We start from the raw sequence: 17,918 nt of genomic DNA, 5'->3' as shown, positions 1-17,918 counted from the left end.
TCTGGGTTTCCAGATGCTCTCTGGTGCAATCTGAGCCTATTTTAGGGACCATTTCCCCTAAAATTCAACCCAAGTTTATGGGTAATTTTTGTGTCATACCAAACAAAAAAGTGATTGAAGTGAATTCCACATTTTAATTTATCCTTGGCAGAGGCAGAGCAGATAATAGACATAGATTTAATTAGCCACTCATGCAGAGTGATGCATTTAAGTCTAGACTTCTAGTTACTTTTTAAATAATTATACATGACATACATGTAGATCTAGTCTATGCATAAAATGAGACTGGCAATAATGGTATTCAACTTTCCAGACAACATGCAGTCAACAATCCAAAATTATTGTAACTCATTGAGCTACATGTAAATGAGGTTGTCAAAATCAATGTCAGCAGAACAAGACTCCACCACTGATCTTTAGATCTTGCCGACAATAAATGCAGTATACATTATCAGAGATGCCAACCCTATATGATGGCTGTCAGTAACATTTACCATATTTGTCCGTAACAAACGGGGGTCTTTCCGGAACGCAAGACACCGCAGCATAATTTTCGCGCAAAACGTACACAAACACCCAATCACTCTTACTGCATTTCGAACCTACCATTTTTAAGTCCAAAATAAAGATGTGCATAAAAACGTTTTTAAAAATCTGTTTCCAGTCAAAGGATCTCCTCCTTGGGTACTCGCTCTTTTGAGTGAATCCATGATAATATTCAGGAAGAAAACACCTTGTTCAAGCGTCGAATGGCAAATTCGAATCCACAGTCAAACGGCAGAACTCGTATCCTACACACGCACACGTACACTCACGATCACCAGTACCACAGACACTCCAGCCCAGGCCGCTAGGCCCGGCGTTCATGAACAACAACACACCGTATATCGCACTTGCAATGTGCCCATTGAATCACCGAAGTCTTCGCTACTATACTTTGAATGGGTATTGCGGGCGCCGCGCGCACGATCATCTACCACCATGCTCCCCCCAAAATGCACGACCGCACACTAGTATCAAAACAGTAATAACGGCGGCCGTGTTGTTTCGGAATTAAACAAGATGGCGGCGGACGGACCATGTGCGTGAAAGTGCCTATCCAGTGTAGTCAATGCTATGTATCAGGGGTGATAGTGAGCACTAAAAAAAAAATAGGTTTTTTGTTTTCCCCTCAACCACGCCCCCCTTGAGTAAAAAAAAACAGAAGAGGATTTGCGGGGAAAAAATGGCATGTATCAACATTCCCGCCTTTCAAGTGAAAAAAATTTGGACAAAATTAGGGCAAATTAGGGAAGAGTAGAGAAAATAAGAGGGAAATCGGGAAAATCAGGATAAAATATGGAAGAAGAAAAAAAAATTGGTAAAAAAAAAAAAAAAAAAAAAAAAAAAAAAATCTGTTTTTTTTTTTTTTTTTTTTTTTAATAAATCGGGAAGAAAAAAAAAAATCGGGAAAAAATCGGGAAAAATAAAAAAATCGGGAAACCGATTTAAATCAGGTTTTTATCAGGCCTGTATGTATGGAAAGCCAAATTCCCCAAAATCGGAACGTTCCGTTTTTTTAGGGCTATAAAAACTTCAAAAACGGAACAGTTCCGTTAAAATCGGAACGGTTGGCATGTCTGTCATAGCCATCGCATCCAGACCAAGACCATAGCGGAATCCCGATTTTGCTATCCAGGGCTTCAAGAGCGAGAGTCTGACCAAAGCATCCGACTATGTGTGTCGAATCAAAGTCAGATCAGCTGATGAGCCTTTGCAAAATTGAGGGTAACGAGGGATCTGGATCTGCTACTCAAATACCTAAAATTGTAAGCATCGCATCTGACTGAATCTCTCCAGTCAAGGAATGGGTCTCTGAGACCAAGCCTTCCGCCCGGACCATGGATACTTGAAGCGACCCAAGACAAGGCATTGTGTGGAGTTGTGTGGGATGTGAAAGAGGTTGTGTACTGTATGAACCATGCTTGGTTCATGTGGTGCACAACTTTTTGAATGTCTTTTCACAGTTTTACACAACAAATTTAAGGTGTATGCACTTGGAGAGCAAAATAATTATTCTGTTTTATTTACTAATGTAAAGCGCTTTGAGCATAAATGTAAAGGCGCTATATAAATATCAATATGTATGTATGTATGTAAGATAGGTGTCAAAACCTCTTGCTGATCCACTAAAGAGGCCATTCCAGCTTCCTGTGCCAAAGATCTTGAACTGGACAATCAAGCGTATGTCAAGGTTCAGGAACATGTGTCTAGCCCTGAACCTCCAAAGATCACCCCCAGCAGCAGCCAAAAAGGAAACCCTGACAAAAAGCCTTCAGATTCTAGGATCACTTGGACTTATGTACATGTACTTTCACCAGGACTTATCCCTACACAGCCTGTTAAGGTTCAGGAACATGTGTCTAGCCCTGAACCTTCAAAGACCACCCCCAGCAGCAGCCAAAAAGGAAACCCTGAGTAAAAGCCTTCAGATTCTAGGATCACTTGGACTTATGTACATGTACCTTCACCAGGACTTAATTCTACACAGCCTGTCAAGGTTCAGGAACATGTGTCTAGCCCTGAACGTTCAAAGATCACCAGCAGCAGCCAAGAAGAAACCCTGACAAAAAGCCTCCAGATTCTAGGATCACTTGGACTTATGTACATGTACCTTCACCAGGACTTATCCCTGGTGAAGGATCACATGGACCTCCTGGGTGGAGAGTAGAAATCAAGGGAATGAATGCAAACAGGGAAACGTCCGTACGGTAGACAACGCCAACTCTGCCATGGCTCAGCACTTGCTGAACAACCAAGATTGCGCTGAATACTGTTCATCTTGGTTCAAAGTTCTCTGCGGAGCGAGAAACTTTACTCATCTGCGCATGCTCAAAGCCACACACATTCAGTTGACCGACCCTCTTCTATGCAGACATGCAGGGTTTGTTCAGAGGATCGTATTATTTTAGCAATCATCCCGGCATAACCGGCTGGCAAGAAGCCTAATTTACCGTTACCATAGACAGCCAATCAGAGCTTGTTATATTTGCACGTTGTTCCTTTTTGTTTCCGTTTATATTGTTTGATTTCAGCTTTCTGTTACATTCTTGTGTTTTACTCTGATGAGTGAAGACGAAAAGCTTAAGTATGGCTCTTTCAACGGGATTCTCCAAATGAAGATAAAGTGCCTCTACTTACCTTGACATTGCCTTGCTCTCTCCACTGCTGTCCTGGTGGCTGTTGCTGGTGGCCCCCGCCCTGGTGATGGAATGGGGGTGACCCCTCATCTACAGGGGCACAAAAAAGAGAAAAATTAGAGTATGTTAATCTGCAATAGTTTTTGAGATACCTTTGGCAGGGGTAAATGGAAATGTATGTTACTTCAAAAATCAAAATGTGAAATAAAAAACCCAAACAATCAACACACGAAAGCGATATTTGTACAAGAAAACTGGCGATGACTATTACGCAATGCAATTGTAAAAATGAGTGTCAACACAAAAGTCTATCAGCCAGTCAGATACCCTTGAACAAAAAACTTATTCAATATAAAACATTTAAGTATACAACACTGACTAAAGTTAAGTGGGTATCCTGACGGTGTGTTATGATTTTCAATGCAAATTGGAAAATAACGTAATTTTCTTCAAGGATATCTCTAATTGCTGCAGAGATTTGTAATTTCTTTGTAATATTGTAAGACAACTATAAGTATTATAATTCAAATAACTGTGGAGTTTGCTTTATTCCTGTTGATCAGTTAATGATAAGTTCATCATCACTAAGTGAATCATGAACAGCGATTCTTGAGATACATCATATCAACAGGTTTGAGGCAATAACCAACATTGAGGATATTTACTGGTAAAGTGCATCATAAGAAACTGTGATCATGTGAATGAACCGCAAGACCCCTTGTGTCTGGTCTAGTCATTTTACCTTCCTTGATGTCTTAAAGCCTATCTGTACTAGTTTGGCCAGGAGGGAATAGACCTCCCTGCGTGGTCACAGGCAGATGGTTATCTCATAAAATCAGCTCTCAATTAACATAAGAAAAAGAGGACCATGGGGGATCGACGGGTACCGCTTAGGCATTGTTGGCTATATAGAGGGCGCAAGTAGCTACAAGTAGTGCAGACAGGCTTTAAACCTCTTAACTTGACCTCATGACCCATCAATCAAATTGTCATTTGTGGCATACAAGCTGGTAATGGCTAGAGAGTTGATGGCTACATATTACTCACCATGACTTGCATTTTGGTTGGTGTTGTATACAACATGTTGCTGGTGTTGCTGCTGCTGCTCTTGATGGTGGAACTGTTGAGTTGTCTGAGCTGGCGGAGACACCATCTTTGGTGGGCGAGTCTCCTGCTGAGGGCCTGAAGCACTCCCTCTACGTTTCATTGAAGGTGTTATCTTTTTGGCTGCGGAGGGTTGGTTGGACTAAGGGAGCAAACAAAAAAAGAAAATTAAGCCCCACTGTTCTACTTGTAGCTACTTGCTCCCTCTATATAGAAAACAATACCTAATCGGTGACTATTGGTCCCCCATGATCCTCTTATTCTTATGTTAATTGAGAGCCGAGTTGATGAGATAACCACCTGTCCAGTGGCCTTGCAGGGTGGTCTAATCCCTCCTATAAACTAGTACAGATGGGCTTTAAAAGATCTTGTTTGTTGGAATATGCATCAAATTGCTCTGGAAATGATGTTTTCACAATCCTCTTTGATTTCTATTTGACCTAATAATGCAAGCTCTTTGAAACTTTTCTAAAATTCTAAATCTGGATTGGACTGACCATCAGCAAATAAATAAATTCTGAATAAAATTTGAAAGTGCAGAGCGACATGGGAAGTGTTTTGTAACTTAAATCATTTTTTTTACACTGAAAATATATTTTTAACATTCATTGTAGTATGTGCAGGATTTTCTTTCAAGTGGTTAAAAGGATCTGGTAACTTTGTCTCAGATTCCGAAACAAAATTCTGGATTTAGCTCATGTTGCAATGATAATTATAAACCTTTAGGTCAGTCAGGAACCCCATGACTTTTACAAGCCGATTGCCTATCTGATTATCAAGATATTTATGTTTGGAAGTACAAATTTTGAAAACCATTTGCCAAACGGTTTTCATAAGACTACATTGGGGAAAACGAGTATGGTAAAACCGGTCACTCAAAGATATTTACTTTTTGAGGCACTTCTTGATCATTTTGAAGCGCAAGTTTTTTAGGGCTTCAATATTACACCGTATCACAGACACTGATAACATGTAGGCCCGTATCTCAGATTTAACATCGTTAAACGATCCCTTTAAAGAGTTTTTCTTCTTCTTTTTCATAGCATTACTTTAAAACCCTTTTTCAGCGCTCTTTTAGAGCTTCCTGAACCTTCCAGAGCAAGAATGCTAACATATGATTTTTCCACTGTATTTGATACGTACTACAAAAAAAAAGACCATTACAATAATCATTTTCTTTGTTTTGTTAACCCATTGGCAACGGGAACCGGGTGATCCCTGTGTTAACTCTATGGGAATGAGAAATTCAGTAATCAACGGGTAAATCTTACCGTGTCTCCGTGTTGCTTCTTCTGATCGGATATTCTCTTCTTGAGATCGGCTTGTTTCTGAATGGCCATCTGCTGGCGCCGCTCTTCCTTCCGCTTCATGATGAGTTCTCGTAACTTCTTCTGTTCATCGATCATCACCCTCAGTCGCTTCGTCTCTGCATCTTCATCCAACTACAAATCATGGAAAAATAAAACATGATAATGGTGTTGTTTCTTTTTAAAATTGAGAATTGTTTCAAGGCTTCAGATTGTTTTTTTTAAGTGCACTCTCATTTCTGTCTCTTCGTCTCTGCATCTTCATCCAACTACAAATCATGGAAAAATAAAACATGATAATGTTGTTGTTTCCTTTTAAAATTGAGAATTGTTTCAAGGCTTCAGATTGTTTTTTTTAGTGCACTCTCATTTCTGTCTCTTCGTCTCTGCATCTTCATCCAACTAGAAATTACGGAAAAATAAAACATGATAATGTTGCTGATGTTGTTGCCTTTTAACATTGAGAATGGCATCAAGGCTTCAGATTGTTTTTTGGTGCACTCCACTTTCTGTCTACATTCACAAATGCTATGTTGCTTCCAGACTGTACAGTAAAATCTGCTATAACCAACAACTCTTTAGTAAGACCACATTCTCTGAAGGCACATGTTTTGTTTTTTGTAACCTGTACAGAAAGACCACTTTTCTTGTTTTCCTTGAGTAGTCTTTAATATATATACATGTTTCACTGTCCCTGTCAGCTAGAAATAATCCTAGATCTGTGATGGAAAATGACCTTCTACTTAACCATTCTGCTGTATCATAAACCATTCTGCTGTATCATAAACCATTCTGCTGTATCATAAACCATTCTGCTGTATATACATGTATAGGAGGACTGGAGAAGCACATTACAATTTTTCTCTCTGATCTTTCACCATATTTCTCTTCATTGCTATGTGATATTTTGTGAAATGGTGTAAATTTGTTGGAATACATCCCTCCGGAAGACTTTGGAACAAAATGTGATACCATTTGGAGTGAAATCAGTGAGTTATATAAATATCAAAGATTCGATCTTCATATCATCCTAAACTGTACTGTACCATGTACTGATTTTGATGTGAGCCTGAGACTTCAATTTTATCTTGTCAGCAATTCGTGTAGTTCAGTTGGTGTAGTTCAGCGAACTCCAGTCTACAGATTTAGAGACAAAGTTCTTCATTCATCCTATTGTCCTGCCTCAATAGTAATAGTAAGACTCTCAAATCTACCTTAGATATACTCCCATTGTCCAGCATGATGGGCGAACCTCCTACTACAACAAGAGCCCGATCTACTTCGATGAAGGAGAACACTGTTCTCATAGAAGAGGTCATCAAAGACATAATGCACAACAAAAACTTTTTGTCACTTGTACAAGATTCCATTGACAAGAAGATCAGCCGCTTGCAGGAAACAATTGAAATACAACAAGCTGATATAATGGATCTGCAGACCAGAAATACCGCCAAGGATAAGGAAATAGATGACCTGAAAAAGAAGGTTAACGAGCATACTGATCGTCTAAAAGCAGTCAGTGTGAACATCAATGCACAGGAACAATATTCCCGCCGTAATTGCTTACGATTTTTTGGCTGCCCAGAGAGAAAGGGTGAAAGCACAGACAGCATTGTTATGAAAATGGTCAATGACATCCTCAAAGTCAACTTAACAGTCGATGACATCGAAAGAAGCCACAGAGTTGGTATGCCAGGTGAACCCCTTCCAGAGCCTGCTCCCGGCGCCATCGAAGACCCAACAGCACCTACCAAAACCTACCGCGGTATCATCGTGAAATTCAAGTCATACAGGAAGCGCCAGGAGATTATACTCAACCGACGAAAACTGAAAGGTCGCAAGCGAGCAATAGTAGAAGACTTGACTGCCAAAAATCAAAAGCTCCTAGCGATGGCAAAAGGACATCCCCATGTTAAAGCTGCTTGGAGCAATGACGGGAGAATAATTGCTCTACTGAGTGGTAAGGACCATAAGAAAAAACTCATCAGAAACGAGGATGACCTGAAATCTCTGCCAAATGAATAGTGAAATGTTAAATCTGAACTAAACAATCTTCTGGAGGGAAAAACTTCCCTTTTTATCGTTCGATAACAAACTTTGACAAAGTGAACGCTTATTTTTTTTGGTACTATTTGTATATAATTCTGTTTTACATATATTTATATATATATATTCATTGCTTGGAATTTTCAATCAATGTAGTATTTGTTTATGCTTAACTGTTTTGTTAAGTTGTTTTTGTATTTCCGTATAATAAATTTGACTTTTATGACTATAATGAAAGAATATAAATATATCAATTCTTCCCACATTCGTTCTTTTGCATGTTGCATGTATTTTTACATGTATTTCCATCTATGCTTCAGGTGCGGAATAGTTTGTAATACTTATTTTTGTAGAGTTGCGCTCTCTTCTTTTTTCTTTATTGCTACGATCAAAATGTGTAATCTTATAAGTAAGAATGAACTTTCGTATGAACAACCCACTTAACGATCTTGATCCTGATCTGCATGTCAATAACCCAGATTTTGCTTGTAACAGCTACACCCCTTTTGAATTTAATGAACATTTCCAGTCTTGTGCCGAATTCAGCATGATTCACTTAAATGCCAGAAGCCTTCATACAAATTTTGAGAACATTTCTAATTTTCTATCTATCATAAAGAACAGTTTTTCAGTTATAGCTATATCAGAAACATGGATATGTGGTTTACCAGTAATTCCATTTCATTTAGATGGATACAAGTTTGTCAACGTTGATAGAAAATCTGGTAGAGGCGGAGGTGTTGGTATTTTCATTAAAAATGACATTAATTTTCAAAGAAGAGAATCAATTACACACTCCGTAGAAAGTGATTCCACTTGTGAATATTTATGTGTAGATTTGTTTAGACAAGATAGAGATAGGCTGACGGTTGGTGTTTTTTATCGAAAGCCTAGCACAGATATTAAATCATTCATACATTTTTATTCTGAAACGCTTGAAAAACTTAGCACTGAAAAAAGAGAAATTATTATGACAGGTGATTTTAATATAGACTTACTGAAATCAACTGATGAAAATACAAACGATTTCCTAAACATTAATTTTTCATTTGGTCTTACTCCTGTCATCAAATATCCAATTCGTATTACTATGAATACTGCATCTCTCATTGATAACATTTTTATTAATACATTCGAAAGAAATCTGGAAAGTGGCAGTTTTTCTGTTGAGTTAACAGACCATTTACCTATTTTTCTTGTGTTGGATAAAACTAATTTGCTGACAAAGAGTCAGCATACTACAATTAATTTCAGACGTGCAGTAACAGATGATGGTGTAAAGAAATTACAAAGAGAACTGTACGAAGTGGATTGGTCTTCATTGTATTCGTGCAATAATGTTAATACTGCTTATGACTTGTTTTTAAGTAAGCTTTTAGTTTTATATGACAGAAATCTACCTCTATGTACTAGTAACAATAAGAAATCATGTATACATAAACCTTGGATAACACCAGGACTTTTACGATATATCAAGAAAAAAAATAAGTTGTATAAGAAATTTCTTAATGATCGCTCACCCTCAAATCAAGCAAAGTATAAAACATATAGGAATAAAGTTAATAATATATTACATAAAGTGAAAAGGAAATATTTTTGTGATAAATTGAATCGAACCAAGCATGATATCAAGGGTACTTGGTCCGTCATAAACAAACTACTTTGTAAATCCAAACGTAATCCACCTCAGTATATTTTATGCAACGACAAAAGAATAGATGACTCACAATGTATAGCTAATGAATTCAATTCATATTTTATTAATTGCTGCACAAATATTTTAACTTCTTCTCAGGTTGTTGCACGAAATGATACATTTGAAGGATATTTAAATGATCCACTCTCGAAATCGTTATTTTTAAAGCCTATTACTGAATCTGAAATTCTTGAAATTACTAAATCGCTGAAGAAAAGTAACTCCTGTGGTTTTGACGGCATCAACAGTAATATTGTAAAAAAGATTATATACTCGATTGTAAAGCCTTTATGTTATATATTCAATTTATCTATAAGTACAGGTAATGTACCAGACAAACTTAAAATTGCTAAAATTGTACCAGTTTATAAGAAAAATGACTCTCATCTCTGCAAAAACTATAGACCTATTTCAATATTGCCATGCTTCTCAAAGATACTGGAAAAATGTATGTATAAACGTTTGTATTCATTCTTAATAGCTAACAGCATCTTAACAGACAGTCAATATGGATTTAGAAGTAACCACTCGACTTGTCATGCTCTTATAGATTTACAGGATAAAATTGTATCTTCAGTAAAAAATAACGATTTTGGAATAGGAGTATTTATAGATCTCTCAAAGGCGTTTGATATAGTTAATCACGATATTCTATTATGTAAACTACAGCATTATGGTGTACATGGCCTCCCACTCATATGGTTTAAAAACTATCTATGTAGTCGTTATCAATTTACCATATTCAATGATGCTTCTTCCACTCATAGTTTAATTAAACACGGGGTTCCACAAGGTTCTATATTAGGTCCCCTATTATTTCTCATATACGTTAACGATATTGAAAAATCATCTACCAAATTTGACTTTATTATGTATGCAGACGATACCACTTTGTTCTTTACTCAGCCGGATTTAAAAGATATGCAAGAGAATATTAATGTTGAACTACATAACATATCTAAATGGTTTAAGGCCAATAAATTAATACTTAATCTGACTAAAACTTGTTTTATATCTTTCCATAATAAGCTGTCCAATGCGACTAAAACCTGCAATGATCTTACATTAAGTATCGATTCTACACCAATAACTAAATCTAAATCTATTTGTTTTCTTGGAGTCAATATAGATGAAAATTTGAAGTGGGATTCACATATTAACTATTTAAGTACCAAAATATCTAAATGCATTGGTATTATGTATAAATTAAGAAGCTGTCTTCCTGGTTCAGCCTTATTCTCACTGTATAACGCCTTAATATTATCACATATCTTATATTGTATAACTGTCTGGGGAAATTGTAGTAAAACCAAATTAGATGTCATTTTCAAATTACAAAAGAGGGCAATACGAATATGTACTGGTAGTCATTATCTTACTCATTCGGCTCCCCTTTTCCATAAATTGAATACTTTGAACATTTTCCATTTATACCAATATCATACTATCCTACTTGGATATTTTTACTTCAAGAGTATCCTCCCCAAAAATATTGTTAAAATGTTCACTATAAATAAAGAAATTCATTCCCATGGCACACGAAACAGCAGCTTATTTCATTTATGGAAAGTCGGGAAAACCTTTGTACAACGGTCAGTTCGATATAGTTTCCCAACAATCTGGAACTCACTTCCCAATTATATTTGTTCATGCATCTCTCTCTCTCTTTCTTTCTTTAAAAGAAAATTGAAACAATATTTTATTTCAAAATATGCTTAGTTTGCAACTCTTTGATATTTGAAAACATCCACTTGAAAAAGGAAGTAATTTAGGTTTTTAGGTTGTTGTTGTTGTTGTTTTTTTTTTTTTTTTGGGGGGGGGGGGGGGATCGGGTAATTACTTGGATGCACTTTATATCTGTTGGCATCTACATGTAGGTATTTTGTATTTCATATTCTATGCATGTATATATTCATATCCATTGCTTGTTTCTTTTCCCTTTGTTGTACAAATTTGAAACTATTATTATGAAGCCTCCAAATCACTCTCTAGCAAATGGGGACTTTTTTTTCACAAGGCCAATCTGGCTTTATTTTAAAGTTCTCATAATTCATTTTCTTACAATGTAATAGGCCTACTTATAATATTTATTGCTTTTTTATTTCATGACTTGTAAATATGTATGTTTTTTGTCACGTACAACTGTCTGTACATTTTAGAAATGAATTGAATAAATGAACTGAACTGAACTTAATAGCAATGACAAAGCAAGGGAAAGAGTATTAAAAGTAATTTTGTTCTTATTTTAAATGGAAAGCTTAATTAGTATTAATACTGCTCTTCCTAATGACCCTGCAACTATCTTGAGTAATACTGGTCAATAACAATTAGAAAAGAATGCAAAGAAAACGGATAGTAGTATGACTGTTTAAATGCAGGAGCCTCATTAGTATTAATACTTTTCTTCCTGAGGATCCAGCAATTTTCTTGAGGAACATGACAACATACCTCTCCTCCTTTAGACGAGTCTGCGCCTGTTTTCCGGGAGATAACTTGTCTGAGGTCCTTGGTTGGCGGTTTAGCTGTCTTGGACGCAGCAGCCTGGATCAGCTGACTGGGAGGGGCTACTGATCTCTGAGGCCTAATAAACAAAACAAACAATCATTTAGATGTATAGATTACCGAAGTGCGAACGTCATATTTGCTCGTGGTCCAGTCTGCTGGTTCTTAAAGGTATCGCTTAACAATGTTATATCTGAGATGCATCGCCCTATGTGTTATCGGTGTCTGTGATATGGTGTAATATTGAAGCCCTAACAAAAATTGTACTTCAAAATGATCAAGAAGTGCCTCAAAAAAAGTAAATGACCGGTTTTACCATACTCATTTCCCCCAGTAGACTGTAGCGTTATAAAAACCATTAAGAAAACGTTTTTCAGATTTTGATTTCGATAAATATCTTGATAATCAGACAGGCGATCGGCTTGTAAAAGTCATGGGATTCCTGACTGACCTAAAGGTTTATAATTATGATTGCAGCACAAGCTAAATCCAGGATTTTGTTAGAATCTGAGGCAAAGATACCTAATCCCTTTAAAAACAGTGCCTGCCCATGAGGTTCACCATGAGATCATCAAAACAACGGGCAGGAGCTGTGTTTCGGGCTTGTGTGATCATCATGCCTTTGTTTATCACAAAAAAGTTTGGAACCAGCGACCTTTTCAACTTGGCCGGTATGACGTCACGCTTTGATTCTTTATGTTTATATCCTGATAATAATAATATTACTTGGATACATAGTGCATTTTCAAGAGGATACAAGGTGCTATCCCATACTCTAAGGACAAATTAAGAATTGTAAAGGTATGTCTTCAGTGTCTTCACTATGTCTTCACTAATGTGACTGCTGCTGATGCAACAATATTGACAACCAAAACTATTACGATGACAAGTATGATCGCTATGACTACTGATCATTATAAAGTTACGACAACTATGTCATCAATTCGCATAGAGCTATCAAAAATCACTTTGGAATGGTATACAGTATTACTAATCATTAAAAAAACCCAGGTGCTGTAATATAAACAAAAGACCTAATAGATAAAGAATTCATTATAATATACACTCAAACCTGTCTGTAGCGACCGCCCAAGGGAAACACAAAAAATGGTCTTTGTAGACAGGTTCCTTTAGTACATGTTTCAATGAGAAACCATTTTCAAGGGAAACAACAAATGTGCTTGTTGTAGACAGGTTGTCTTTGTAGACAGGTGGTCACTAAAGCAGGTTTGACTGTAGTAGAATGATAAGTGACAATCATGCTTACGGAGCTTGTTGTTGTGGTGACCGTTGTCTCACTGGTTGCCTAGAGACAGTGTTCTGGCGCCCTCTCTGGGCCTGTTGTTGAACTGGTCTTGGACCTCTGGATAAATTGGAAGGTCAAAGGTGATGATAGGTCATTATTGTACAAATAAAATTCCTTTTCTTCTTTTTCAATACCCTATAAACTTGAGTACATCCCCAAAGTTTTCAAAGCCTTATTACAATTCTGAGTTGCATCACCTTTCCTTACAACCTTTTCCGTATGGAGTTGCTTCTTTTCTGTTGATCAGTAAACAGTAAGTTTATCATCACCGATGTCTCACGAACAGCGATTCTGGAAATACATCATATCAACAGGTTTCAAGCAAAATGAACAATAAAGAAGTGTTGTGGACGAGTGGATAAGTTACCCGACTGCAGATCACAAGGTAAGGGGTTCAAGTCCCGCCACAGCACTAATGTCCTTTGGCAAGACGATAATCTACATTTGCTACTCTCCACCCAGGTGTAAATTGGTATCTAATAAGCTTAAGCTAGTTACTTTGGCAGCTCAGATACCCCAGGGTAATATGTGTAAAGCGCCATGAGCGTCAGAACCTGGCGGATACCGGCGCTATATAAATAACCATATTATTATTATTATTTTTATAATATATAGCCATACTTCCAAACCCTCATAACCTTTTGTCATTGCTAAGAAACGAGACTTCATTGCCTAGTAGGCAACAATTCCAATTTCAGAGATTTTTTTTGTTCAATAATTCCTGCACTTAGAAGGCTATTGTACTTATTCTGCTGAAGTCACCACTTGATTTTTTTCTTTTCAAAAATACAAAAAATGCCTTTGTGAAGCAGCAACTGTTACAAAGAAATTAATCTTAATAGTTGGAATTCAAATTGCATATATTCGTTGTTGCTTGGTAGGACAAATAGTATGGCTTGCCCTGCCTAACAACATGCAATACATGCATTATGCATTCTGACTATTGAAATACAATTATTTGTAACAGGTTCATATCAAGCACCTATGTATAAATTTGAATACATTACGAAAATGGCCTTTTAAATCATAGTGACTGCTGAAAGCCAGATGTTAAAGTTATTTAAAAAAATTTGGCTCTCAGCCGATGTTAAGGGTTTTCATATTGTTTGCCGATGATTCCTGAAGGACCTACCTCATTTGTTGTTGTGGATTCACAGGCCTAGGCTGCCTGAACCCTCCCTGGTCTGGGGTGCTGAACTGCCCCCTCGGCTGCTGATGCTGAGGCTCCTGCTGGTAGGGCTGCCTTGGAGGGGAATTGAACCTCTGTCCTTGGGGCTGGGGTGGTGGTTGTGACCCCTGGTACTGGTGGGATGGTTGGTGTGGTGGAGGGCCTTGATGCTAAAAGGAGACAGAGGGAGAGATGCATTATGGTCATACTGAACTTTGATTGTCCATTAGGATAATTTGTTAAAGGCGTCGTTTAACAATGTTAAATCTGAGATGCACGGCCCTACATGTTATCAGTGTCTGTGATATGGTGTTATATTGAAGCGCTAACAAAATTGCACTTCAAAATGATCAAGAACTGCCTCAAAAAAAAAGTAAAAATCTTTGAGTGACCAGTTTTTTTCATTTCCCCCAGTAGACTGTAGTGTTATAAAGACCATTAGAAAAACGTTTTTTCAGATTTCGATTTGCAATCATAAATACCTTGATAATCAGACATGCGATCAGCTTGTAAAAGTCATGGGGTTCCTGACCAACCTAAAGAGCTAAATCCAGGATTTTGTTTACGGATTTGAAACAAAGTTACCTGATCCCTTTAAAGTGCTAAGATATGATCTGAACACAAGTTAAGACTAGGCACATTCATGGGGCACTAGAGGGCGCTTCGCGAGCGTACGAAAATCTGAATGGCCTTGCTGTGGTGGGTCGGCAATAATCAGCCCAAAACTTGGATATGGGAGGGTGGAAGGATATATCTTTTTTATAATGTTATCCGGTCTTACCCCTAACCATCCTATGTTTAATCTATGTAGAAATAACATGCGAGTACGATAAGAGAAACATCGGGCCCATTACTGATGCAACTTTTTAAATATTAGCCTAGAAATGACCACCATTTCCGACAAATCTTCATAAAATCTGAGTTATAAACAACTCACAACTAGGCTCGGTAATGCAAATACGATTTTCTGAAAATTCAGGTGTGATTTTTTAAGTTTCTTTCAAGAATATTTCTGCGCATCGCAGCGCAAATTTTCTTCACTGCTTCAAAATCACCCTTGAAATTTTTTTTTGCAACAAATTTGATACAGGGTCTGCGAGTGTTCCCCGTTCCTTGCATGTTGAAAGTTTGGTAATACAAAGTTTGCATTGACTCGCGCACGAAAAAATGGCTCGAAAACAAATGTCAAAACGAGAAATAAACAAGCTTTTGTATAGTTATAAGAGATCTACCGAGGTTTCTTTGTCGATATAATTTATTATATAGTCTCAATTAGAATTCAGAATTATCTCACTGAAACCGACGATGTTCTCGATCGTAGTTATTTTCACTTTGCCAGCAGACGTTCTAGCGTGGTTTTGGCAAAAAGCTAGCCCGCCACCTTCCCACCTCGAACCTTTCGAGTTCCGCTTAAATTGTGCGCTGCGGAGCTCCGAGGGTGCGTTGGTATCGCTGGCAAACTCTCGGGCGGCTAGCTCCCCACGACGGACCATTCGCGGTATGGCGAGAGTGTGTGTGTGAGATACGATTTTGGATTCGAGAACGCACGTACCACAACCGTGCGCGTCATTTTCAGCTGTCGAATGTCTACGACCAATTTTACATGTACGATTTTTAGTACAGATACTTGGTCAGTTTTCTTCTTATATCTTTGGTTTTACAACATTTAAAAATATAATTTCTTCAAATTCGCTCCTGACTCGGTTCAGACTAATTGTCTGATGTGTTTTCAAGTCAATTTCTTGAATATATTTTTTTGCATGAATTTGCCTATTAAGACATGTAACTTAGCCAAGTAATATTCATACCTGATGTTGATTTGGACCAGGGTGTGAAAACTGCTCATGTTGTTGATGACCTGGAGGACCACCTTGATGAGGTTGCTGCAAAAAAAAAAAAAAAAAATTTTTTAAAGATATAACTGTTGAGTGTCCTTTCTACTTGGCTGCTAGTAGTGAAGTGGCTTGGAAGTTCAAAGCAGTGACATTCTTCCTATAGTGGTAATGGTATGCTATTCAGGTATTCATCTATTGTCCTATTGTCACTGGCTGGTATGTACATTGCAGCTGGCATGTCTAGTATGTTGTTCTATATACATAACAATAACTTCTGTCTCTCTAAAATTTCTTTTTCCCCATATGGTAAAGTCCTTTTCTTACATTTGCATCACCCAAAGATTGGCTTACGCGTTTGCTGTGTGCAGATTGGTACGCCCATTAATGTTTTTTTCCACCAAGTTGGGTGTCAGTGAATTATGACCTTCTGCAATTGGAAACTGAGGACCCAGTCCCTTGAAGTCACAACCCTTCTCAACTTCCCCGTTCAAATCTTGCAAGTCTTTTGAGATTAAGATATCCTTATGGTTATTATGATTTTCAATGCAAATTGGAAAATAACGTAATTTTCTTCAAGGATATCTCTGATTGCCTGAAGAGATTTGATTTCAAACAAAGATGACACGTTTTGTACTTTCTTTGTAATATTGCGAGACAATTACAAGTATCATAATTCAAATAACTGTGGAGTTGCTTTATTCCTGTTGATCAGTTAATGATAAGTTCATCATCACTAAGTGAATCGTGAACAGCGATTCTTGTTGTACATCATATCAACAGGTTTGAAGCAATAACCACCACAGAGGATATTTATTGTCTTGCCACCATCTAGAGCTTTCTCTTTTTTCTGTTCCAATGTGTCCTCTTTTTCTTTTGGAGGTCTTGCCTTTGGTATTTGCCTTCTGATATTTTATCACCTTCAAAAGGATATCTGTACTCTCAAGAGCAGATATTTTACATTGGGTTAAGTCATTTCTTTACTTATTTACTAAGATTAAATTTGGTAAGTTACGAATAATGATCTTGTACTTTCTTCTTTGAAGGAATTTTTGAAGAGGCTGATTCATTCCTTGCCGTAAGCCGAAGATTGTTAAAGCTAAAGCTATGCTCTAAAAGGGGACAGGGCCTTACCTGTTGATGAAGAGGTGGGTGTGATGGGGGGAATTCCCTCCCCCTTGCTGCAGATGGTGGGGTACAGGTTCTACTTCTACTACTATGACTAGTACTTTTGCTGCTGCTGCTACTACTACTACTACATCTACAACAAAATATAAAAGGCTTACCTGTTGGTGTTGAGGTGCATGTGACGGGGGACCCCCTTGCTGCTGCTGGTGGGGTACAGGGGCACCTCCCCCATAGGGCTGGGGACCACCAGGGCTCTGACCGATGGGTTGATTAGAACTTGTGTACACCGGTCCTATGTGATCAAGAGAGAATATGGGTTACCCTAAGATTGTACTTCAATTCATACTTTTGTGCTTCTTTAAAAAAACCTATATAGGCTTGTTTTTTTAACAGCTTTTTAAAGATAGGATCCTAGGAGCCAACAAAAAGTATTGATGAAATTTTTTGCACACACTTTGAAAAAATAAAGTTAAGGAAGACTTGAAAAATAATGTAGTCCTCTCCAATCTCCTGAAGAGATTTGATTTCACACAAAGGTAATATGTGTTGTACTTTCTTTGTTATATTGCAAGACAATTACAAGTATCATATTTCAAATAACTGTAGAGTTGCTTTATTCCTGTTGATCAGTTAATGATAAGTTCATCATC

The 17,918-nt window shown here is 37.4% G+C and overlaps 1 protein-coding gene across 2 annotated transcripts in view; it reads right to left on the bottom strand.

Annotated features, from left to right (window-relative positions):
- LOC584001 (mediator of RNA polymerase II transcription subunit 12) overlaps positions 1-17,918 on the bottom strand; it is a 43,423-nt gene that overhangs the window by 4,213 nt on the left and 21,292 nt on the right. For both annotated transcript variants that reach the window (XM_030990576.1, XM_030990577.1), the window contains exons 9-16: positions 17,427-17,560; positions 16,117-16,191; positions 14,273-14,478; positions 13,102-13,197; positions 11,781-11,913; positions 5,555-5,725; positions 4,227-4,425; positions 3,181-3,269 (exon numbers count right to left, since the gene is read on the bottom strand). In XM_030990576.1, coding sequence (XP_030846436.1) covers positions 3,181-3,269; positions 4,227-4,425; positions 5,555-5,725; positions 11,781-11,913; positions 13,102-13,197; positions 14,273-14,478; positions 16,117-16,191; positions 17,427-17,560 — 1,103 coding nt within the window. The remainder of the gene's footprint in view (positions 1-3,180; positions 3,270-4,226; positions 4,426-5,554; positions 5,726-11,780; positions 11,914-13,101; positions 13,198-14,272; positions 14,479-16,116; positions 16,192-17,426; positions 17,561-17,918) is intronic.

Source organism: Strongylocentrotus purpuratus, unplaced genomic scaffold, assembly GCF_000002235.5.
Source record: "Strongylocentrotus purpuratus isolate Spur 01 unplaced genomic scaffold, Spur_5.0 spur5_scaffold_19, whole genome shotgun sequence".
In the NCBI taxonomy this organism is placed as follows: Eukaryota; Metazoa; Echinodermata; class Echinoidea; order Camarodonta; family Strongylocentrotidae; genus Strongylocentrotus; species Strongylocentrotus purpuratus.
Note: the sequence above shows the minus strand (reverse complement) of the source record. Positions and strands in the feature narration are given on the sequence as shown.